This window comes from Lemur catta, chromosome 18 (genome assembly GCF_020740605.2).
Source record: "Lemur catta isolate mLemCat1 chromosome 18, mLemCat1.pri, whole genome shotgun sequence".
Lineage (NCBI taxonomy): Eukaryota > Metazoa > Chordata > Mammalia > Primates > Lemuridae > Lemur > Lemur catta.
This window is the reverse complement of record NC_059145.1, coordinates 14,898,506-14,925,354: the sequence shown is the minus strand read 5'-3', so window position 1 is coordinate 14,925,354 and position 26,849 is coordinate 14,898,506. Positions and strand designations below refer to the sequence as shown.

The 26,849-nt window shown below is 37.6% G+C and overlaps 1 protein-coding gene across 1 annotated transcript in view; it reads left to right on the top strand.

The window, feature by feature from the left end:
• The window catches only part of CNTN4 (contactin 4), a 434,888-nt gene that overhangs the window by 251,766 nt on the left and 156,273 nt on the right, over positions 1-26,849 (top strand). Inside the window, exons 5-7 of the mRNA XM_045530432.1 lie at positions 5,092-5,289; positions 21,361-21,463; positions 24,564-24,748. Of these exons, the coding sequence (XP_045386388.1) occupies positions 5,092-5,289; positions 21,361-21,463; positions 24,564-24,748 (486 nt within the window). The remainder of the gene's footprint in view (positions 1-5,091; positions 5,290-21,360; positions 21,464-24,563; positions 24,749-26,849) is intronic.

Sequence of the window (26,849 nt, the reverse complement as noted above, 5' to 3'; positions counted from 1 at the left end):
TACTTTTCACATCTACTTGTTTAGAGGCATATCTCCGTTTAAATTCAGTCTCACAAACACTGTGCAAAAGGTAGGATAGGTGTTGATAAAACTAAAGATAAGGAGACTCTCTCATGCTGTGAGAATAATTTGTCAAAGCCAAAATTGGTTGCAATACAAAGACTAGCATCCAAGTCTATTAACTCTAGTTTCTTCGTTTTATAAAACATAACACAATTTAAATCAGTAACTGTACTGTGTGTGTGTGTGTGTGTGTGTGTGTGTTCTGGTTCTTGGCCTTGCCAATAACTATACTGTGATTCCTAGCAAGTTAATGAGTTTCTTTGCATCTCACTTTTCTTATTTGTCAAATGAGGATGTTGGATTTGATGACACAGATGTAGAATTTATGGAATTTTGATGCTAGAAGAGATTTAGAGATCATCTAATCCTACTCCCTCAATTTGCAGATAAGGAAAACTGACCTCTTCTAGCTCCAGAATAAATTCTTAGAAGAACATATGGCTTCCTCATAGAACCAGCTCTTCTGAATACCAAGGCTGCCCCGTAATTTCATCCCTGCCACTTATCAAACGTGTGATCATGATCCACTCATGTCATTCCTCTAGACTTCACTTTTCTGATCTGTAACATTGAAGGGGTTGGACTAAGGATACTTTCAGATTTAAAACTTTGAGGATTGAGAAAGGCATCTTTGAAAACTGACATCTTTGCTACCCCTGGGATATGACTCAGAACATAATGAAGCATAATATAGCTCTAGAAAGAAATTGGTGTCAAGAACAAGTTAAGAGCGTCCTTCCAGCGGATTCGGATTTATTGTTGGGTGAATTTGCTCAATGAATACCTGGATTTTAAAATTGCTTGCCAGGTCTCTTCTTTAAAATAAGAATAACCAAACATCCTTTAGGGTTGGCCCAAAGATATGGAAGAAGGAACCAATTAAGAGAGTGAAGTTTTAGAGTTAATTTCCAACAGATTTGGATGCTACAAATCAGAAAATCATCACTAGATCTTTCTACCTTAATGAGTATCACATTATAATGAGTCTCAGTGTTTTCCAATTGAGCATCAGAAGTTTCACAATCTATTTAATATATTGCATTCCAAGTGTCTGTTTACTCAGTTGTTACAAATTGCCAATGGGACAGAAACTGTCTGTCACTTCCAGAGCAATTAGTGTGTGAAAACTTATCAAAAGAAATCTGTCAAGTTTGAGAAAGTATAAATATTGCATGGAAGTCCCTAAGGAAATCAAACTGAGTGGGATACATTTTTGCTAGTTGCAGCACATGAGAATTTATTTTGTTTTATTTACTTGGCTTTATTTTTCAGAATGTTGATAGCATTTCATGTAACCCAATGGATTAAAATGTTTTGCTCTGATAAAAATAGATTTTAGTTCTTAGGGGAAATCTGAATTGTCTGTTGAGTGACATAACAATACTAGCTCTTTACCTTCAAATGTCAAGAGCTCTTATGTTTTCTAGGCGGAGCATTGGAATGGGAGCTTAGACTCAAGGGCTAGGTTATAGTCTGCTCTGCCACTTTATGATGCTCCAACCTTACCCTTTCTAGTCCTCAGAATTTTCATATCTTTAAAATGAGGAACTAGGACAAGTGATCTGTTGAGTACTTTTCAGCTTTACTACGCGTTTTGCCTGCTCTGATATCTGCATTGTTAGTACATTATAACCCTCCTGCTCCTTCCTGATTGCCCTGCACCCATAAACAATAAAAATACGATATTCCAGGTGGTGCTACTGGCTGTGAAGAAAATGAAGTTAATATCTTGGCTCGTGATTTCCCCTTGTTTTGGGAGCTCAGCATTTATTAATAGCTCAACGTGCTCTCACCTGTACACCAGCCAGGACTTTTCGGCTGCACTTCAGAAAGCAACAGTGTTTACCGCAGTCAGATGTTGAACTGATGTTAGTTAGCATCCTTAGCACCTTCTGTCTGAGGCTGTTCTTGGCAACTGTGGTTTGTTCCCTTTTTTGCTTCATGAAAAATGGTTCTAGCATTAAATTGTTACAACAATTTCAGAAACTTAGTACAACTTTAATTCAACATTTTGCTGGTTTCTGTTGTTCTAGTTAATGGTAGTTAATGATTTTTCCAAAAAACTGAAGTAATAGAGTTGATGATCATTATATTATACTTATCATTTTTTGAGTTGAAGTAATGCCATCGGTTCAGGGTTTCCCAAACTAGGTTTTGTGAGCTACTAAAAGATGTCGCAAGAAAGCTGTGTGTGTATGAGTGGGGGGTAGGCGATGTTGGTGGTAATTCCATAATCAGGTAAGTCTGGATGCTTTAACACTCTCTAAGGAATTTCAAGGACATTAGCACGATAAAATCTCTTGCCAGTCTTGAAAGAAAAAATTTAAAAATCTGTTTAATGCTGTTTAATCTGGTGCTTCTCAAAGTCATTTGATCATGTAACTCTTTGAATTTGGGGGAGGTGGGGTGATAAAGCAAGAAAGTAATAATCATGGACCACGGTTTAGAAAATGCTGCAGGATGCACCAAAGGTTGTTTGCATCTCCCGCTAAAGAACTAAGTTATTTAAGTCACAAAAGCAGTGAAACCAAAGGAATTAACTTATTTTCAAGTAGATCAAACACCATGTTAATTGAACATATTTTTTAAAATGTTTACTTTTATAAAGATTAACCTGGTAAAGTGCAACCCCAGTGATAACTAACATCTGTCCAGCGCTTTAGAGAATTCAGAGTGCTTTCACAGGAACAGAGCCTCACCACATACCTGTATCAGATTTAAAATCATCCTCACTTATTATGAATTAAGAAGTTGAAAGTGAGGGTTTAAAGGGCTTCCCTTACATAACATAGGTGTGAACTTTAGTCTTCTTGTGTTCTGTTTTTTTCCCCTCCATTAGAAAAATAACAAAGCAGATGCCTTTTTTCTAATATCCACTTTCTACTTGCTAAATGAGCCTCCTCGCACAGAATTCAGAGAGCCTTGCAGCCACTAACCACCAGCAACAGTTCTGAAAAATATCTTCAGGGGAAAAAATACAGTACCCTGTATTTGATTACAACTCTCCTTGGAGCGGTGTGAGTTGATTAATATTGTGCTGGTAAATTACTTTCTAACGTCTACCTTTTGACTTTGGAGATGCTAATTTATACTTAAAACTCTCTAATTAGGGGATAGGGAGTGTTCTCCTCCACTGTGCATAGGAGAAAACTGAGGTGCTGAACAGATTGCTAGATTTGCCTGAAACTCACATATAAAGTTGAGTAAGGAGTACATTGTCTGCTGTGCTGATTGTTAAAATCTCCCATTTTTATGGGAAGCCTGCCATACGGGATTGTACTTCTTCACAACCTATTATATGGGCTTTTCCTTCCCCAGGTTTTGGTTTCTTGAGGAAGTAACTGGCTTGTTGGAAAGCACTTGCTTATTTACACTGAGTATCCTCTTGACATCAGCATGGGTTACTTATAATTACACACACATTTGTAAATAAAATGATTAGCTATTCTCATCTAGACATAATTATATCACTATAAAATAATGCATGTGGAAATGTTATAATCCAGTGATAAAGGGAAAGCAATCTGCATGACCCCTCCTTTGTATGTAAACAGTGGATTATTAAAGCAGAATATGTTTCCTGTTTCACATTCAGTTGTCGAGGTCAAGTACAATTGGGACTCATTGAAGTATTAAACAACAGAAACGCCTTTTACCATAATTAGTGTTCTCTATTCAAAGCTGAAATGACCTTCCTGCCATTTGCTAAGGACACTTTAGGCGTTTAGTCTTTAGCCCAGGATCATATTAAAGAGTGACACATAATAACTCAGCCAACTAGTTCTGAAACCAGAGGCTCCCTTTGCATCTAGTTGCTCCCTCACCCTCCCAACAACAGGGTAATTTTTGAAGATAAAATGGGACATGTTGGCTAATCAGTGTGGGCAGCTAGTATATCATCGCTTCTCCACCTTTGGACAAATCTGGCAATCTCACTTTAAAGAGAGAACTCAAGGAGTGCCTGGAGCTGAGGAAGTTTGATTTCCTTGGAGCACAGTAGTTCAATGCAGAAAATCATTTAAACTCACTGTCATCTAGGGTTTTCTCTGAAATTGAAAGCATGGGCTCATGTGTTCATTCACAAAACATTTACCTAACTTTTATGAAAAATTAAAACTTTCAAAGGAACATTTTCCAGTACAGCTGCCTATTACATTCATGCCACTGCCATTCTGGAGTGAATATATGTTTGCGAAAATGTTGCTCTTTGATCACTATTTCATGTTCATTCCCTCCTGGATATAATAATTTTTTCAGCTGATTTTTAAAAATATGGGTGTACATTTGTGGAATCAATCAGCTAGTTAGTCAATGTGTATTTAATGACTATTTCCTACAGGATTAAACCACCATCTCCCTAACATGATGGAAAAGTGTTCAACCTTACAAATGAGAAGAGAGTAAGAATTTGAGTTGATACTAGGAGACATGAGGAGACTGTATTGAGACTCAGGAATTATTCTGTCTCTAACTAGGGCTAAGAGTTTGAGTTAGTTACGCTGTTCCTCTGAGCCAAAGTTTCTCAGTTAAGGGAAAACCATCAAATATATTTGGAAACCACGAATAGCTAGGCAAGTATGTGGTACTATGATACACTGTAATGATTATCTATAAAATGAAAGAAATGATCTAAATATTTTCCACAGTGGCTTTTGACATTACTATATCAAGATTATAGATTCCCTGGGTCTGTAATTCGGGCATTAGCTCAGTATGTGTTGCACAGTGCTTGGCACATGCTTAGCAAACTATAAATGCATATTCCCTTGGCTTAAAGAGGTTGGGCCTCGCTTAGTCAACTGTCAAGTGTATCTTCTAGTTCTCTAGAAATAAAACCTTGTTGACTGACAGTAGGAAGACTGGTAAAATGTTTTAGGAGATTGTGATTACTTCCTATTTATATTTAGAGAGCTGAAAATGCATAATTGGGCAACAGTATGAATTTTAACTTAACCATTTCTTTCATGAATACAGCAGAGTTCCAGTGCCAAAAGACATATTTACAATGGAGATTCCTTTTACTTTCAGAGCTGAGCTATGCGTGGATCTTCAATGAATACCCTTCCTATCAGGATAATCGCCGCTTCGTTTCTCAAGAGACTGGGAATCTGTATATTGCCAAAGTAGAAAAATCAGATGTTGGGAACTATACCTGTGTGGTTACCAATACTGTCACAAACCACAAGGTCCTGGGACCACCCACGCCACTCATATTGAGAAATGATGGTGAGTTTTCTAAGTAATTTTGTTAATTCTGTTTTTTTGTGATCACGGGCTGAATGTGAAAAGATGTTATGTTAATGGCACACAAAGCTTGATGTTCTAAATTAAACTTAAGAAAAATTTAATGCTTTCTACATTTGTTACCCACATTTTCTCCACTTGTGTAAGAAATAAACACATGAATGCATTTTGGAAAACTAATTAGAAATCTAATTGCTAATTTCAACAGGAATGGAATGTGGATTAGGGTGAATATAAATAACAAAGGAATCTCCTTCTTGTTTCTCTCCCAGTCAAACTGTACACACAGGCAGAATGAAGTGATAGGTTGAACAATTAGCTCATTAATCATTTCTATGTAATTTAGTATTCAGTGTCCAGAAAGAAGTTTTCAATTATCCAAATAACCTCTGGATTTATTATGCTGAAGGCATAGTTCCCCACCACAGTGAAACACAGACAAAACAAGGCTCATTTGGGACAGAAGTTTTAATTCCTCACAATATTGTGAGAATATCTTAAGAAAAAATATGAATTTCACCTTAATTGCCTACATGACTTAACAACATATGGTAAATCACCATGTGCTTTTTGAAGATAGTCTTGTATGCCAAACTCGAGGAGTTCCATGTTCTTTCCCACCATGGGTTTTTATGCATGCTCTTCCCTCTAACTGAAATGCTCTTCCTTCCCTCAGTCCCAGCCTCTCACTTGGGGATAACTGCTACTGGCCCTTCCCGTTTCTTCAAAGATACCGCTTTTTCCAGGAAGCCATTTCTGCCTGCCTACCCCACCACCTGGTCATGCTGCATCAGGTGCCTTCTTTTTTTTTTTTTTTCTTTTTTATTTCAGCTCATTATGGGTGTATAAAAGTTCAGGTTATATATATTGCCCATGCCCCCCATTCCCCCAAGTCTGAGCTTCAAGCTTGTTATCCCCCAAGAACTCTTTATTCTGTATCATAATTGTCAGTGTACGTCACTGTCTCCCTTAATAAAAGCACATGTAGTCCCTTATTCACTGCCGTCTCTCCGGCACCTAGCATGCATAGTGCCTGGTACATAGAAGATGCTCAATAAACACTTGTTGACTAAATAAAAACAAAGATATAATTAAGCCCTTCAATAAGGGCCGATATAATGATTCAAGCACTCATAGTTGACGTGTTTAGATTTCTATTCTTTTTAAATCCCTTTTCCATCTAGTACACATTTAACCTTCCATGATGAATGGGAATGACTACATACAGGTGAGGAAAGAGTCATCCAAATACCAAATATTTGTCAGGTACTTAGTATGTGTTAGTCACCATGCTCAGCACTTTACATGAATTGTATCATTCAAATATCAAGCAATTCCATGATGGATATCCTCCTTTACAGATGGGGAAACCAGGTCTCAGACATGTTAAATAATGAATTTCAAAACCACATAGTCAGTTAGAAAATGACTCCCAGATTCCCACCCAGCACTCATGTTTTATTGACTCCAGAACCTGATATCTTAAACCCTTACTATGTTCCTTTTCATTATACTATACCACTTCTTACCTGAATTTATAAGAAAAAATTGGCAAATTCAAGACTGGAACTCAATTTTCTGTTCCCCAAGTTTGCTACTCTTTCCCTCTGTATTGCCAATGAACTTTGTGCTCAAGTGAGGCTCTGAACTTGAACCTTCCAGAACAGGGTGTTTGCAGACAAAGCAGCTCTGCAGAGAGGGTCTAAGCATCCTTATAGCATAGACCACACTGTGAAATTTTTGAGCAAATAATTTAGATTTTATTCATTCATTTATTTCCCTTTTAACATATATTTATTTGGAACTTGCTGTGTGACTGTCACCATTCTGGGTGCCAGTGAAGAAGAGCAATAAGGCCCCTGTCTCATGCATGGCACTTATATTTTCTTGGGGGTACAGACATAAGTAAACAAACATAAACAAAAACAGGAACAAAAGTCAAATTATTTTAGATTGTAATAAGTAAACCACTATGATAAAATAGCAGCTCTGTGGGGTGGGTGTCTGCTTTAGAAAGGGTTGTCATGGGAAGCCTTTCTAAGGAGGTGACATAGGAACTGAGACCTAAATAATAAGAAATCAGTCCTCTGAAGATCAGACGGAGGAGCACTCCAGGCTGAACTAGCATCACATGCAAAGGCCCTGAGGCCTGATAAAAAACACTTGGCGTGTTCAGGGAACAAAAAGAATGTGAGCAGATTGGAGCATAGTGAGCAGGATGGAGGGCGCTTTGAATTGATGTTAGAAGGAAGTCAGGGGCCAGATCATGGAGGCCATAGAGAGGACTGGATTTTATTTCAAGTGCAATGAGAAACAGTTAGAGGATTATATGCAAGGGAGTGATTTATGCTTTAAAAAAATATTGCTTAGCTGCTATGTGGAAAATGGACCTTCCAAAAGCAGGAATGGAAACTGGAAGTCCAATCAGAATACTGTTGCAGTTATTCAGTTGGGAAATGATGGTGGCTTGAACTAGGGAGTAACAGCAGAGAGAGAGAGAGAAGTGGATTCAGGATATAGTTTGCAGGTAAAGCTGCCAGGACTTGCTGATGCGTTGGTTGTGGGAGGCGGTGAAAGAGAAAATCAAGGATGACACATAGGTTTCTGGCATAGCAACTGAGTGTACGAGAATGGCATTTACTGAAATGGTTTTACTGAACAAGTTTGCAAGGGAAATATCAAAATACCATTTTAGACATTATTTATAAAGCCAAATGCATACCTTGTCCCTTAGCAACAGGAAGAATTATTTGTTTTGTGTTTTTTGGTTCATCTCTCTACTGTAATATTCATCTGTTGTAGTCACATTTACTTGTCAGCTTGCCTTCCCCACCCTGCTCACATTATGATCAAGCAAAGAGCATAATTTTCACCCGACTTTGTATTAGGCCCCAGCAAAGTGGTTGCCACATGGCAAATGTTGAATTAATATGTTGGATTAAACTGCATTATATTAAATAAAACTGAAAACTCTTATCAGTTTAGAGAAAAATAAGCAAGGTACCAGTTCTGTCAAAAGCAATCAGGCTATGTCTCCTGACCTACACATGAAGAAACTTTCAAAAGATATGCTCCAGTGGCTTTAGATTATATAAGAAATCATTAAAACATACAGCCCCTCTGGCCTCTACCCAAAATGCACTTATGCCAAAATGTCTGTTCAGTGGTATCATCTGTTTTGGTGTGTCAAGTCACAGATGTAATGCCATAATGACTTTAATGTACTCTGACATAGCTGAGGACAGACATCACACAGAACTGCTGCTTCAAAAACAAGGAACAAAAATTCAGAAACATAAGAACTCCAGAATCATCGTGTACACTTCAAGTTGGCAGCAACTCTGCCTTTTGTTTGGCTTTTAGATTTATCTCGACTTGTCTAGTATACCTTCATAGGGATGACAGATGTTTTGTATTAGAATATTTTATCACAAAATTAGCATGCAAAAGATCTCATTCTTCAGCCACTAATGCCCATTCATTCTTAATTTCCATGAGAGTTGCATGGTGAAGATTCATAATGTCTTTCCCATTTAAGACTGGAGTACATAAAATGGATACTCGAACTATATACTACTAAGCACAAAAAGATTATTTAATTAGGTCTCTTCTGGAGGTGAAAGAAAAGGGGAAATATAAATCAAGAAAAGATTATGAAATAAGGATGACATTCCTGTCAAAATCTAAAGATGTGGAAACAACCCAAGTGCCCATCAATATATGAGTGGATTAATGAAACGTGGTATATGTATTCCATGGAGTTCTACTCAGCCACAAAAAAACAATAATGATCTAGTACCTCTTGTATTACCCTGGATGGAGCTAGAACCCATTCTACTAACTGAAGTATCACAAGAATGGAAAAACAAGCACCACATGTACTCACCATTAAATTGGTCTTAACTGATCAACACTTAAGTGCACATATAGTAATAACATTCACTGGGTTTTGGGCAGAGGGAATGGGTATATTCACAGCTAATAGGTGCAGTGCAAACTGTCTGGGGGATAGACATGCTTGAAGCTTTGAGTTGAGTGGGGCAAAGGCAATAAATGTAACCTAAACATTTGTACCCCCATAATATGCTGAAATAAAAAAAAATTCAAAAAAAAATCTATTCCATGAGAATGAACTCAATGAAATTATCACTCTGCAAATTCTGGTACTTAGTGACTATATATTAGAATGATAAGTGCACAATGAGTATAGAATTTGTATAATTATTTTGATCATTGAAGTGCACTCAAAATTTCTCCTCCTCCTTCTGCCTCAGAATGTGGATACACAAGACAAAGGAGTTTGAAGCTGAACTGAACTAATTGCCACACTAGTCATTTCCCTCCCTCGCTAAGAGCAGATGTAGCTTAGCGAACTAGATTTCCCCAATATTAAGGTTATTATTTTTTTTGAGTTCCAGCTAAGCAGTTCTGGACTATGAGTCACTGTTTCCAGCCCCCCAAAGATCATAATGAGTCATAAACAGTGGACAGGAAACCTTGGCTCAGGTCCTGGTAGGAGTCAGGTGTGATGTGTCCGTCCTCTGTCTGTCCCACTGACTGTACTTACCGCTTGCCCCCAGTACACAGAGTTCTGCAAGACCTTGGTACTCCCTGTTCCCTTTTCCCAGATCTTGACGAGGCTCACTCCTTCCTGTATTTTAGATCATGACTCAACTGTGGGGCAGAGGGTAGGGAGGCAAGCCATGAGGACCCTGGAGCGGGGCTGTCTAGGTAGAACTCAGCCGCGCCATTTGCTTTGTGACTTTGGATGTGTCCATTTGACGTCACTGTGCTTTGTTCTCTCATCAGTAAGATGAGGACAACAGTGTCTACCTCAGAGCAGTATTTGGAGTGTTAAATTACGTATAAAGTGCTTTGAACAGTGACAAAATAGAAGCATAACATCCATAACTTTCTTACCTAAGATATGCTTAAGAAATTATATTTTTGAAAGACAGTTTGCAATAGTGCATAGATAGTATGATCCTTGTTTTTTAAAAATATGTGTGGATAATGATAGAGAAAAGTGGAGTATTACTCTCCAAAATGCTTAATAGGTGTTAGACTTTAAACTCTCTGACTTTTAGTGAAAAAAGTTTGAATTCTTTTGTTTGTTTGTTTGTTTGTTTGTTTTGTTTTGGCCTCTCTGTATTTTCTCACTTTTCTACTGTGATTATAGATTTTTCAGATTTTTAGTACATTGGTAAAGGGGTTGTACACAGATTATTGGACCTAGAAGGCACTTAGAGATCATTCAATTTTATATCTTTATTTTTCAGTAAAGAAGGGAACAGAGGACCAGAGAAGTCAGGCAAGAAAGACAGCAGCAGGACAGATTCTTGGTCCTCCAACCCCTGGCACCATGCTATCTAATAGAAGTTCATAAAAGGCTGTTTGGGACTCTAGATTTACATGTTTACTCTGTTTCTTTTCCTTTATGATTTTTGAAAACTTTATATCAAGAATTCTTCCAAATAACTGTATGTTATTTTGTAGTATTCACCTCAAGGAAGTATAAAATTGAGAGATGTTAGTGACATAATTTTATATCAGAACTTATAGTTACTTATCTGCATATTTTAAGATCTACTTTAAAAAGATATATAACCTGTTATATGTTAAAGTGCACCTATTGCTTAGGTACCGTGAAAGGAAGAGGTTTTTGTTGGGAAAAGTACGTCATCCTTATTATTACTATAGGTACTAAAGTACTTCATTGATCAATCTTAGCCCAATTGCTGGTTATTAATAATGATGAGTTAGCTCTATTATGTGCTTCCTACACAGATCTCAAAGAATTGTCCCTAAATGTCTATAAACAAAGGTAACAGACCACCCATATAGCATAACTACTAGGGAACTAGTAGACTTAGATGATAATTTCTTCTGCTTTTAGGTATTATCCCTGACTCCCTTTAAAATGGTGAAAGATGTAAAGAATTAGAAGAGATTAGGACAGTCTTGAGAAAATGAGATAATGTCTGTTATGACATTTATGTACATTACATACACAGGTGAATAATTGAGCATGGAAAACCATTCTTTAGACTTTGCCTTTTACTATGTTTTCCTTGAGACTGGCTGGAGATTGGTTTGGCAGTTCTTTATTTTGCTTATCAGAACCAAGATAATTGTTGAGCATTTTACAGCCTGTGTCTGTCTGATGGGTCCATGCTTTACACATATTATCCCTAATTAGAACTCTACATATAAGAGGTGCCACAGAACAGAAAACAGCAAAATTTTCCTATCTTAGAGTTTCAAATTCTCTCTGTGTTCTCTTTCTCTCTTTCTCTTTCTCTCCTCCCTTTCTATATTTACAAACATTGTTAAACATGTATATGTTGGGTGTATGTATGTATGTACATACACACTATCTATATTGTCTTTGGAGGTTAAAATGTAAACTTCACTTTTCTAAATGTTTATTATTCTAAATATTTGAAATTTATATTTATGTTCTCAAATAGAACTGAAATAATTGACCATGTTTTCCTAAGTCCTCACCCATTTTCCCCAGCCTCATTTTATTTAGCCATGAAAATATTGAATAAGGTCAGCACTGAAGTATTTAATCTTCTTGCCTTAAATCGAGCTTCAACCCAGTGCAAAAGAGCTCAACTGGTGGCCTCAGCATCCTGCAGTTTCAGAGCAATCTGGGGTGAGGCAGAAATAGATGTGTCGAACATGCTCAGGACTAATAGTCCAGAGGGAACATGACAGGTTCTAGGGTATAGTCCCAGCCCTGCCACCAACTTTCTAAGGCAAATCAAACCATTTCTTTGGTCCTTAATTTTCTCATATATAAAAATGAATGATTTATAATAAGATATATCTAAGGTTCCTTCCTTGTTGTCTTCTAGGATTCTAGTCACAACTTTCTAGTTTACTTACTCCAATTTCAGTGTTTCCACACACCAGATAATATCAAACTCACCAGACAGGTGCTGTTCATTGTGTCAGATTTCTTCCCAGTGCTAACAACCAATCCTGGCAGAAAGCAAGGTGCAATCACTCTATCAGGCCACAGAGGGTCATTTTGTGAACCTCCACCTCGGTGACCCTTTAATCTCCTCGTGGCTTAGCAGACTATATTCCCCTCAAAGTTCCAAATTTAAGACCAAAGAGAACCTTTAAAATGGAAAGGAGAAAACTAGAATATTCTGAAATATTTTGATGCAGTATCACGTATCCTCCATTATGATACTGCCAACTGTTCATAGTAAACTTCCCTAATATTGCCCCAAACTGCATTAGATCCTCAAGTGGACATTAACAGCCATTATTTGTCTTCATGAACAGATCTGCTTTATTTGCAGGCCACTTACTTCACCTAGTGGTCTATTCAAAGACCCAGGCATTAAGAGAATCTCCTTCAGATTGTAGACTTAATCTATGACCTTTTAATGATGACCTAGCATTTAGACAGGCAACAGGTAGAGATATACCCTCGACTTAGACATAATTTTACATTTAAGATCTAGAGTTTATACCAAAACACTTTGCTTTATTTTACTCTCACTTCTAATTGCAACTTTTGTGTGGCTTTGTCACAGCAATCATGTCTTGTTTTTAATTCTCCAGCAACATCACAGTTGAGGATCTGTGGGCGTAAAACATGTTTTATGAGGAGAGAAATCTAAATGACTGAAGGATGTGAGATATTTTGCTAAACTGCCATTGCTAATCTGATTTAATAGCGTCTTAATGACTCTGGATATTTTGAAGGTTTGACAAGCTTAGGAACTTGGCAGCCAGCTTTAGACCTCTAGCACAGCCAATTCCATTTCAGGTCCATGAGGCCAAAGGTCTTGGATGGTCATTTGGCTAGTCACTTAGGAAGCATCTGTTAAGTGCTCATTGTGTGCAGTACACTATGAAAGAAAAAGATGTGATTTCAGGCCCTGGAAACCTATAGTCTTAGAAAACTCCAAATTAGTGAAGGGTAAAGTTTCATTCTTTATTGGAATTATTGAGTTGAATTCCAAATAACACACTTACAGATAGAGGGATTTGAAATGAAAAAAGGAAGTAGAGCTGGTTAGCCTGGAATGGAGTTGACTTGGGCATTCTTTTGGTCATAACCCACGGATATTCATTGATTAACTGTTGCATACTTGCCACTAGGGATACAAAAGTCTTTCTCTACCCTCACAGATTATAGTCTGGCTGAGGAGCCTAACTGCATACATTCTGAGGCAAGAGAGGGGCCATACTGGGGAGAGAATTAAAGCTGGTTCACTTACGTTTCAACTGCGGTAAGAACCACCATGGAATGGTGAAGTGTACAACGAAGTTATGTATATAATCACAGTCTGAGGATAAAGCAACCTAGCCAGGTATTGGGAATCAGCCCAAGCTTCCATGAAGAGTTGGACAACCTAAAAGAGAGAGAAAAAAAAAAGAATTCCAGGCAGTGGGCACAGTATTTATTTAAACCAGAAATTGGCAAACTCCCTCCCACAGGCCAAGTCTTGCCCATGGCCTGTTTCTGTAAATAAAATTCAAAATTTTCTCTATAGAAATGTTGGATATTCTTGGATAATTCCTAAATACTGTATCATTATTGCTATTGTAAATAGTATCTTATTTTTAATCACATTCTCTAATTAGTTATTGCTTATGTACGGAAATGCTGTTATTCTTGTAAGTGATTCAGTATCTGGCAAGCTTGCAGAAATTTCTTGTTAGTTCTAATAGTTACTCTGTTGACTCTATCGATTCTTTAAAACTTTGCTATCTTCCATATTTCCTCTAAGCCAAGGATCAGCCAATTTGGGCTCATGGCTCTACTACCTCTTCTTGTAAATAAAGTTTTATTGGCACACAGCCACTCCTACTTGTTTACCTTTTGTCTAGGGCTGCTTGCCAGCTACAATGGCAGAGTTGATTAGTAACAGAGACTATACAGTCCACAACACATAAATGAAATCCTTGCTATGTGGTCTTTTGTAGAAAAACTTTGTTGACTTCTGATAACATATCTTTAACTATCTAAATTGTCTAAATATCTAGACTGTCCATTAAAAGATTTGTACTTTGTGGCCTCCGAAGACTTGAACTAGACCAATGCCTACAGAGGCAGAGAGAATGCCTAGTTCAACACAATATGAAGAACACTTTAGCAGGACGAATATAGGAGTACTTCCTCAAAGGAGGGTAAAAGTTGGCTTAACAGATGACTTTATCATTAATTGCCAAACTGGAAACTATTAGCAAGTTAATTCAGGAATTCAGGTAAAGCAGGACTGTCCCAGGCAAGTGAGGATACATACTTACTCTGCCTTTATGTGAGACAGTCTTCTGGAAAAAGGTTATATCTGCATTTTTATTATTGAAAAAGAAAGAAAGAGAAGCAGATTTGATTGAAATCAAATGTTAGGATTTATTTTCATCTCTCACAGGTTTCTGAGGGCACCTGAAAACCCTACATAGAAGAGGTGACATATAATCTTGAGGTACCTTACTCTTCCTCTTCTGCAGTGGGGAGGTTCTTGTTTTCACAGTCGTTGCCCCAAACTCAGTGGAAATCCACCTACTGGATGATGGCAGTGGTGGAGAGATTGCTTGAACAGTCCGCTAGACTGCATATGTCTCCCTCAAGCCAGGGAAAAACATGTTTTTTTAAAAATGGGAAAATGGTAAACTCTGCCAAGGGGAATTTGTATGACTGATCAGATATTTTCAAATATTTTTAGTTTAATGGAATACATATCGTATGACTTGTTTCTCAAGAAAGTCAATGTGGGAAATTTTCATAAAATAATTTTTGCAACTTTTTTTCAGTAGAAAAATTCCTAGTCTGTAGAAGTTGGTAAATGTCCCTGCTGTGGTTTAATTTAGCAAGCACAGATTCCAGCTAAGGCAGGTGTTGGCAAAATCTTATGGCTCGCAACTCTGCAAACTGGCCTCCTTCTGCCAACACAGTGCTCTGCAAATTGTACTTAAATAAGTGTGATGTATGGCTGATTTGTCTTTCATATTATATAAATTGCTACTTGTTTTGTTAAATTTATATTCTTAGAGTCATCAGCATCAACCTTAATAATTGCTTAGGTTTTGAAAGGGGGAACATTGCCACAAGGTCATCTACTGAGTCCAGGCTCCTGATGGACCTTGCTCAGGTGGGACCCTATCACTAGCACTCTCCCTTGACCAGCCGACACGACACGCTTATTAATGTTAGGTGGAACTTCTCACTTTTCCTCATAGTTACCAAGGTGGTTCTCAAAGTGTGTTCCCCAGAACAACAGCATCAACATCACCCGGGAACTTCTTAGAAATGCAAATTCTCAGGCTCTATCTCAACTTACTAGATCAGAAACTCGAGCTCTCCAATTGACTTAAACTTTGAGAACCACTGCTTTAGGAAAAATACCTAGGAATTTCTAGCCATGTCTTCATGAAACCAGCTCTTTCAGTTATTCAATAAGCAATTACTCATTGCCTTCATCAGCCACAGTACTATGCAATGCACTGAGAAAGAGTAGCCTGTACGTGTCATGAACGTAAAGACCGAGGCTGTATTGTCCACAGTATGTCCCCACTGCTAGGCACAGCTCATGGCTTACGGTTAGTGTTAAATGAGTATTTATTGAGCTAATTTATTAGAATATTAATAGAGCTAAGTCCCTGCCTCTGAGGAATTTGATGTATGAAATTTCAAGTGCTGTAACGTTCATTATTGTTACAGTGGCTCCCTTATTCCAAAGAATAGAAAACATTGACAACGCATTTGAATGAATTAAGACTTCTGTTTTTAACTTTATGTGTAAAATTATAGGTATAAGTGTCTATTTAGAATTGAAAGCAAGAGTTGTTTCTATAGGCAAATCAGATATTTCATACAGCAGAAAATGAGTATGCTGAGATTATATATCCTGGCTAAACTAGACTATATTTATTATATGTGCTCCTTACTTCTACTTTACCTTGGTTGCGTAGACATGGCTAGACCTTTACATCCTCCACCTGTTTAGTTTGAAGATGGAAAAAGGGTTCTGGAGCAATTCCATCAATAGCCTCAGTCTTTTAGCCTAATCATTCTGTAAATCACCAGAGCAGCAGTAGGCCAATTAATTTCAAGAGTGTACAGGTGGTCAGAGGCATGACTTTAAAAATCCACTGTTTTAAGGGACCTTTTGTTTCTTAAAAAACAGCAAAGGCAACAGCTTTGAAATTTAACACAGAAAGTAAAGGCCAAAATAGTTAAAATGAAAAAAAATAGTAAAATAACAATATAGCCTGTGCCAGATGTAACCAAATTAAATGAAGCAGTTCACACGTGTTCCAACAAAATGTTCATAACATAGTCGAAGAAAATTGCTTCCCTCATTTTTATGACTTTAATAATAGGACAATCTTTATATACAATGAAAATTCTTTAAACAGCAGTGAAACCATGCCATTCTATCTCAGATCCATCTCTTTACGTACTGTAACTTCTGCCGTATATGTGGATTAATCTGTGTTATTACCGATGACTCTGTTATTCACATTTCTATAGCCATAAGTATGGCTCACTGTATCTCAACCCAGAAATCACTCCATGTCACCAGGTAAACAACCTGTGCACATCATTTTAGTAAAAGAATCTTCACTGAGTGAACTTGTACTAGAAGCCACAACGATAATAAATGACATCCATGCATGGAAAGAAGTACATGTTTGACTTAATGGCTATTATATATCACAGTATAAAGGCCTCCTATATTCCTATATCTTTTCCTCCCTTCCACACATTCCTACTCATACATTTTTGCCCCCATATGCTGGTACTGGGCTAGGATGTGTGAGGGATACAGAAAAAAAAAAAAAAAAAACAGAAGGATTTCCATTCTTCAAGCAGGTAAGAGTACAACGGAAAAGATGCCATGTATACATATAGCTGTTAAGATGATAGAAAATGGTTACTATAGCCTTGTGGTATAGCTTGAAGTCTGGTAGATTGATGCCTACCAATTTGTCTGTTTTGCTTAAGGTTGTTTTGGCTACTTGGGGTCTTCTCTGGTTCCATACGAAGTGTAGAATTATTTTTTCTAGATCTTCCAAAAATGATGTCGGTATTTTAATAGGGATTGCATTGACTCTGTCAAGTGTCAGGCAGGGGGAAGGGGGTGGAGGGGATGGACAAACCCACACCTAATGCGTGTGGTGCGTGCACGCTTTCTAGGGGACGGGCTCGCTTGTAGCTCTGACTCCGGAGGTGCAAGGGCAATATATGCAACCAAAGTGTTTTATATTGTTTGTATACATTGTTTGTGCCCCCCGTAATATTCTGAAGTAAAGTAATAAAAAATAAAAATTTTTAAAAAAGATGATAGGAAAGGTAATGCTATTCCAGAGGTGCCTTGAGGTTTATATGTACAATGTTTTATGTCAGTAGTTATTATGGAGTATCTATTAAGTGAAGGGACTGCAAAGAAGTTAGGAATACAACTATGAAAAGGACATATTATTTGGTATTATAGGTTTTACCATCTATATGGAAGACAAACACTAAACACATGAACAAACGAGGATTATTAATTGTGATCAGTAACATGAAGGAAATGAGATGTTAATAGAGTATAAACAGCAGGGACCTACCTTAGATAGGGTGATCAGAAAGTACTACTCTCAGGTGGCATCATTTGAGCTGAAGCATGAAGCATGAGAAAGAGCCATCCATGCAAAAGTTATGGAAAACACAAGAGAAATAAAAACATGTCCACACAAAGACTTGCATGTAAATCTTCATAGAAGAAGTAGTGGGAATAGCTAAAAGTAGAAGCCACCCAAATGTGCATCAACTGGTGTTAAGGGTTGAATTGTGTCCCCTCAAAAGATAAGGCCAGCTCCTAACCCCCAGTGCCTCAGAAAGTGACCTTATCTGGAAGCAGAGTCATTGTAGATGTAATTAGTGAAGAAGAGATCATAGGAGAGTAGGATGGGCCCTTAAACCAATATAACTAGTGTCTTTCTAAGAAGACAGTCGGTCTAAAGACACACAGAATGTCATGTGACAACAGAGGCAGAGATGGAGGGACATGGCTGCAAGCCAAGAAACACCAAGGATTGATAGCTACCACCAGAAGCTAGAAAGAGGCAAGGAAGGATTCTCCCCAAGGCCAAGAGAGAGCATGGCCCCCTCAACACCTTCGTTGAGGACTTCTACCCTCAAGAACTGTGAGAGCATAAGTTTCTTTTCCTTAGGGAAGTTTGTGGTACTTTGTTACGGCATCCCTAGGAAGCTAATACAACCAGCAAATAGATAAATAAAATGTGGTATATCCAAATAGTGGAACACTATTTTGTAATAAAAAGGAACAAATGACTGGTACGTGCTACAGTGTGGATGAACCTTGCAAACATTACGCCAAGTGAAAGAAGCCAGGCAAAAAAGACCAATATTATATGATTTGATTTATAGGAAATACCCAGAAATGGCAAATGTATAGAGATAGAAAGCAGATTAGAAGTGGCCTGGGGCTGGGACTGGTAACAGGGATTAACTGTAAACAACGGGCAGAAGGAATCTTATTGGGGTGATGGAAATGTTCTAAAACTGGATTGTGGTGATGATTGCCCAACTCAGCAAATTTTCTAAAAATCATTGGATTGTACGCTTAAAATTTGTGATCTTTTTGATATGTAAATTTGACCTCAGAAATCTTTTTTTAAAAAAAAGCAATATCATAGGAAACAGTGAGACTGAAACAGAAGAGGTTTGGATGCTTTCTGGTCATTTGAAGACCACTGTGGGCAACAGAGTAGGGCATACAGAGGAGAGGGGAAGGCAGTAAGCAGGTAAAGAATGCTGGGAAAGTGGACTTTCAGTCTGGGCCTTAGTAGGCAGGATTTTAGGATGAGGAGATAACACTTCAGGGATCTGGGACATTGCGTCTCTGCATTGCCAGTGATACTTCAGTTCCTCAGAACAAGCTTGTGCAGGGATATATTTGCTCCTTGGGGTAATTTCCATGACCAGATTAAAGAAACACAATTTATAAGTAATGTTTTCAGAAAGAAGGAGGCTGGAGAAAAACCTGATCGTTTCTAAGATGTACTTGCCCCTTGTAATTTAATCTTACTGTCTTAACTCCCTCCGATACATGATACACTGCAATGCCGACCATCGTGATTTCCTGGGAGGATGAAAGACCTCTTTCTCCCAAGGCAATTCTTTTTTTAATTAACACTGCTCTCAGAGTATACAGCCACATACATAGCACTAAAAGGTGTTAACTCACTCACTGCGCTCAGAGTCATACTACTGATATTTATGGGAGGATGATTCAACCGTATGGGCTGTTTGTTAGCGAGTTCAGCAGCTGTGTGTGAACACCGTTGTTAGCATGCGCTGCATCCTCACCAGGGCGGCTTCGTGCAAATGCTCAAAGCAAGGCAAACGCCACCTTAGGTGCAAGAGAACTCCAAGGGCAGAGACTGGCCAAGAAAGGAGGAATAATTTTGTTTCTGAACATGTCAGGCATGGATGTAGTGTATTTTAATCTACTTTTGTAGCGTTACGCATTGCAGTGGTGGGAGGCCATAGTAAAAGATTAAGACAAGGAGTCAGGGGCCTGAGTTTCAACCTAACTAGTTGTCTGTGGGGCTAGAGACAAACTGTTTATCCCCTTTGAGATGACAGCCTTGCTGGTAAAAGGAGGGATAGGTAAGAACTGTGATTTTAACCTTTTGAGGGATAAGCATTACCTTGAGAATAGGTTGCTAACTATGGGTCCTCTCTTTAGAAAAGTACACATCCCTAGGAAACTAGGACCAAGATTAACTAGGACGCTGAAATAAATTACGTTAAATCCAAATCCAACACTCCTACTGTCACTCTAGGAGAGGGAAAAAAAATGAAAACGCAAAAAACCATTTTGTTCAAGTTTGTACTTTTGATGACATACTTCACAAGAAACCGAGCTAGACTGTAGGTCGTCTGACACTCAGGGTTGGTTCTTTTTTTCCCCACAGTTTGAGGAGATCCTCTTGATGCTCCACAAATTCTGAAACGGCAGATGCAAAGGGTCACCTCTGCTAAATGAGTGAAATCATTTCTCTTTGTTATTGTACCTGTCCCCATCCATTCCTCGTTTTTAACCTTTCCTTTTAAGGTTCAGTCTCTTTTTCCTCTGGCTATGGGAAGCCTGAAGGAGATGAAATGGCGAGTCCTGTCTTTTTATAGTAAGCTAGATAATTCCAAACCCTTTTTGGTACAGTTGAATCAGGGATCATAGAAAATGACCAGAAATCGAATAGAAATAAATGTATTAAAACAATTAGAGCAGTGGTAGATGGGGTCAGGAATGTATTGATCAGAAATAATGGATAAGTTTCTAGGTATAAAGCATGGACTTGGTTTATTAGGCTGTGTTTGCTTGGCCATAAGTGTACAGTCATTTTCCAGGCTATGGAAAAAGTGGGAGAATATGACCCTCAAGGTAAGTATGTCATTGGCAAGATAGGTAGAACTTAAAGGTTGTTTTCTAGAGCTGTTTCCTATTATTAGTTTTTCATTCATCCAAAATAATAATAAAAATACAGGCATGTGATATTACCTTGCACATACTCATTTATGATTAATTCAGATTGGCTTGGGAAATGAAAGTAAAATTTGTGGGTACAGAATTATTACTCAGAAAAATTGTTTTTTTAATATAGATATAATAAAACATGCAAGTATTTTTAAAAGTATGTTTAAATATTATAGGTTTTTCTGCAATATACTTCCAAGAAGATAATTTATTTGATTTTCTTAATAATGAGGACTTTATCCTCTTCTTTTTTTTCCTATGAAAACCTTAAAAAATATTTTTGAGACGTGAAGTTGTATGCATGAAGAACTTAATCCTAGGCAGATGGTGTGGCGCTGTGACACAAATTTTTCTCTAGCAGTAACTGGGAGAAGAGCCACAATTCATGGCCATTAGAGATAGGACCTGCTTTAAAAGAAGGAATTAATTGTGCACATAATGTTATATAGGAGCATCCTACATTAACAGAAAAATGCTTATGTACATTTGAAAAAAACTTCCAAGACTTAGCCCCTTTGTTTATTCACAGGGGTGATGGGTGAATATGAGCCAAAAATAGAAGTGCAATTCCCGGAAACGGTCCCGACTGCAAAAGGAACGACAGTGAAGCTGGAATGCTTTGCTTTAGGAAAGTAAGTTCTGGTTTCTCTTCCACCCTGTCCTCCCTGCAGCATGGGCTGGTGTAGAATTTTCCTTGTGCTGTTCACAGCGATAATCAAGCCAAGCCTTTCTCTTTGTAATTCTGCGTATGCATCTTTGATTCTGCCCTCTCACCACAGAGAGAGGACAGGTAATGGTGCAAGTAGGATTAGGCTGCCACAATTGACATGGTCACAAAGGAGAGGAGAATGGGCAATTCTGAAAAAGTATTTTGTTCTATTATTATGACCTGTAATGCGCATGCTGTCTAACCCAGAATGACAGGAAAACAACGGCCTTCGTTTGAGGTACAGTCAAGCTGGCTATTTGAAAAAATATGGACTTTCATTTTGGCCCCAGTTTATAGAGGATGCATCAGACGTTTCTTGAATTTCTTTTTAAATTGTCAGTGTTTTCTCTCTACTTCGGATTTCCTTCTGCTCTGGCTAGAGATAGGTAAGATCTGATATTCTCTAAGAGAGTCCGTTTTACAGAGTTGTCTGAAAATTATTTACAACTTTATTATTCAGTTCGGATTATATTTAGAAAAGTCTGCTTGGGAACTAGTTAATTTTCCCATAGAGTATCTGTCAGAGGGCATAAAGAAAATGAAATGCAGATCAGTTGGGATTTTTCTTCGCCAGTAACCAGCAGTAAAAGTGTGGCATAAACAAAAATAAACTATCATCTGAAGTGAGAATTTTTACATCTTCTGTGGTTTTTAATGATCCATGTCAGTTCCCCATCTATCCAGCTAACCCATTACCAAATCCCTGTCTTTATCCCCTGCCCAGATGTCCACCAAGGCAGCGACACTAACTCTCACCCAATCCCTGTATCAGCATATAATCTATTTTCTTACAGTTTTTGTGTTTTACAGCAACCATGGAGGAAAGAGGTTCTTTTTTACATTTTATTTTCAGCTCTAATAGAAAGGTTGTTTTGGTTTCCATGTGTTTTCCAGTCATGCCAGTATAAACTACAGTAGTATCTTTACTTTGCTACAGTACAATACAGTGGTAACTTTTTATGTCCTGAAAACTTACCACATTAAATAAATTATGACACAGCTATACAATTGAACACTGTACAGCCATTAAAAGTCAAGTTGTAAAACAACGTGTGAGACATAGAAAATCTCCACAATTTATTGCTAAGAAAATAAAAGCAGATTGCAAACAGTATAATATGGTCACATTTTTAAAGTTAAAATATTTGTGTATGCATAAGTATTTATATATATGAAATCCATCAGGGAAAAGGTAAAAGCAGGTAACTGGATAGTAGGTATATATTGGTGAACCCCGCAAGGAGACACCTTGGAAAATCTTCTGTGGACAAAGGGAGCAAAATTCATATTGTTCACACTTCAAAGGGAGCTATAAATTAAACTCTATTCACACTGCTTGAATGGTACTAGAATCAAAACAAAAGATGCAAATTGGGCTCCTTCAGTCTACATAGAAATGTTTGCTGTTGCTAAAAGACATCATCATTGCCCACTTAAGAGCAGAAAGACTATGTCTAAGCACAGTTTTTAAAAGCATATATTATGTGTATATTTCATCAGATGTAAAAATATCCATAATGGTGCTTTTCATAGAGCCCTTTCTGGATTTTGAGTTAAAGTCTGCCTAATGAACTTAAATTCTTCTAAAACAAGCAAAATAGAGTTGATGGATTTAATGTTTTAAATACCATCTCAGGTTTCCCAGAGAAGATTAGCAAGTCTTTAGTCTAATTACTTCTCTAGGTGTGTTTTTGTGAAAAATAAATAAGTAAATAATTTGTATCCCCTGCTAGGAAGCCACAGTCTTAAAAGCTGTGGTTACTCACTGAAATATTGATTTGCAGACTCAGTGATGCCCTCCCTGCAATTTCAGATGTGTTCTGACAGTTATGGCAGTAGGATGATAGATGCCTTGGGAGTCCATAAAGACCCCACAGACTGCTGCTTTCTTTATCTCACTATTTTAAGTTTCCCCAAACCACTCTCCAAGTGGACTCCTATAAGATGAGTAAGATTCTCAATATATAAATAACAAGGAAAATAACCACTTTGTCAAAAACAATGTACCTTGAGTGAACCCTTTCTCTAAGTCAGCAATTAGGTCTGTCTCCCAAATTTTGTGAGCTCATTATTTCTACTGTCATTTATTCATTATTTGAGTGTTTCTCAAAGTAGGGTAGCTTGCATTGCTGGCACAAAAGATTTATAAAAATATATTATTTCTATTGTCTACTGGTGCATAACAAACTCAGAACAAATGACCAGCATTTTATTATAGCTCACAATTTGTGGGTTAAGAATTTAGGCAGGGCTTGGAGGGATGGTTCTCTTGCTTTATGTGGTGTCACTTGAGGTCTCTCAGTGGTATTCAGCTGACGAGCTGGTCTAGGATGTGCAAGAGAGTCTTACATTTCTGGTATTTTGCTGGGAATGTTGGAAGGCTGGTCTCACTGGAACTGTCAGCTGGGAGCCTGATTTAGGCCCTGTCTTGCATGGCAGCCTCAAGATATTCACAGTTCTCATAGGACAGCTCAGGGCTCCCATGGAGAGCGTTCCAAGAGACAGAAAGTACAAGCTGCCAGTTTCTTAACTCCTGAGCTTGGATACTCAGCAGCACTTCTGCCTTATTTTATCAAAATGGTCAAAAGAAACTCACCGGGTTCAAAAGGAGGGAGCACAGACCACATCTCCATGGAAGGAATGTGGAAGAATTTACAGCCACAAATGCACATGAACATTTTTATTTTCATATTTATGATTTAGAAAAAAACATATATTGGAAAAAATATAACATAAAAATCTGTTTTCATTTCAATGATAATATTGTACAGGACATAGATCACCTAGTTTAAAGTTAATAAAAATTATTTGATTTTAAGAAAAATACTAAATATTAATACTAGAGGTGTGGATATAGTTAAAATCATAATAGTGATACAGGAATGAATGAAGTTTGGGAAACACTGTCTCAAGTGAGCTTTTATGTTTAGAACCACGAAGGAAGGTATTGTTAGGAGTGTAAGTTTAAATGAAAGATACAGTTTTCTCTCATTTGATTCACTCCTTTTTATTCTCGCTATCAGCCCAGTACCAACTATTATCTGGCGAAGAGCTGATGGCAAGCCCATAGCGAGGAAAGCCAGAAGACACAAGTCAAATGGAATTCTTGAAATCCCTAATTTTCAGCAAGAAGATGCTGGTTTATATGAATGTGTAGCTGAAAATTCCAGAGGCAAGAATGTAGCAAGGGGACAGCTGACTTTTTATGGTAAGTTTGTGATTCCAATTTATCATTTGTGGTACTCCAGCACTTCTTGGTATTAAAATCATTAAGCTGGGAGGTTTGCATTCAGGCTTTTTGGGTGGGATTGTGCAGGAGAGGCTTGTGTGAAACTCTTGGTTTGCTACGTAATTAGCATTCCCTGGATGACTCTGGGTGTGGAGACTGAGGGCGGGGGCAAGGATGTTGACAGAGCAGAGAGGAAGAAATTAGGCTGATGTGTTTGGGGGATGGATATTAGTGTGAACACACTTGCAAAGAAGTCTGTTTCTCCTCCTCTCCTCAAGGTGTTAACCTGACACAGGAAACGTTTTGTTATTCCTGCTCCCAATTTATTTTTGTTTAAAGTTCTATGCTTTTCTTCATTAGAATTTTGATTTGGGGCTTGTGTTAATCCTTTGTAATTGCTCCTATTTGGTAGCAATTTAATGTAGTACCATGAACATTTCGAAATGTCACTGTCCAAATTTAGTTCTTTTCAGAATGGAACGTGACAAATCTCTCTCACCCCAAAGACTTTTTATGTGCAGCTGCTCCCTATTCCAATCAAATCATCACCATTGATCCAAACATAATATAAATGTAAAACCTCTAGCACACGGTCATTATTGAGCCCATCTTGGAAATCCTGTTAGGATATTGATTTGAAATCCAGAAAATAATTTCATTGGATAGGCATTTTGAAAGCAAATTGAGTTCTGCCAAATTGGAGCATGCCTGAATCCCATCTGTCTGGGATATAGAAAACAAATATTATAGACTGATAATTATTTAAGAATGGTTTAAATAAACAACAATGCTTATTAAAATGATGAGAGTAGTTCTGTAGGGGTAAGTTGTAACCAAAGCTTTAAATGTTCTTATTTCTTGCAATAACTGATATCACAAAAATCTATTTATTTTACTAAGTCTTCTTCCAAAGCACATTGGTTTAAGAATTCTTCAAATATCACATAAAGTTTCTTAAAAGCTTGATTGGGAAAATGGTGATTCCATTAGTTTGGAGTCAGTGTTTCTGGGTGGAAAATAAATTAAAATTTTTAAAAAAAAAGGAGGAAAAAAACTTGATTGAAAACCGGATGGAGAGTTCCGATATCTGCCAGCCTTTAGCAACCTCCCCATATAACCGTCTGCATTTTGTTTGAATAAACCTGCACTTCTCTTTAATCATTCAACTTTCCTCAAGAATAATAAAGGACTAACTCTACTCATGCTGAATAACAGACCTGATATTTGATATCTTCCTTAAACTGTGGCCATTGCTATCTTACTTGATTGGGTGAAAAGCCATGGATAACACACTTAACTGACTGGAAAAACATAGGAAAGTTACAGATTTATTCGGTGAGATGCAATTGCTATATATCGTTAACTGTTTAGGGTTTCTTTCCCTGACCCCCGTAATAATTATTTTTTATATGTCAGGTAGGGACAATCTGAAAATATTCAGGCAATTAGCCAATATGTTCTCTTCTTTCCTTGTCGAATAGACTTTTCAATTCAGTGGTGATTGTTCAAATGTTATTTGAATTGCTTAACTAATTGAATGAAGTCATTTTCACTTTCATGATTTTCTTTTAAGTGAAATACCTGCTTTCGGTATGTTAAAAAGATGTGAAATTTTGTGTAACCAGGGGTTGGTGGAGTGCTTTCTACTGGGTTAGAGGTTTCCTGCCCTGGAAGTAGAGTGCCTCAGAGTTACTGTTACAGAGAATCAACTTTGTCATTGGCCCCCAGCCTTATGCAGGGAAATGTTTTTTCACAGATCCTGCCCTGGAGATGAAAATCAGGTTCTAACAGTGTTTCCTTTTTAAATGGAGTTATCTGCAGCCATGCATAGGGAAAAGAGCAGAATGCAATTTGCCTGCTTTCTGAAGATAACTCAGCTTAACCTCAGTTGTCAAACCGGGCTTGGTGTTAGAAACTTGGCAGATCAGTTGACTTTCATAGCACTTGGCTATTGCATCTATGTTTATCCTTTTGTTCTTCCTCAACTAGCATATCAGTGACACAGAAATCATCTAATTGTTTCATTGTCACAGGAGAGCTTAATTATACATAAGTGCTTGGCTGTCATTTTTTTTTCCTC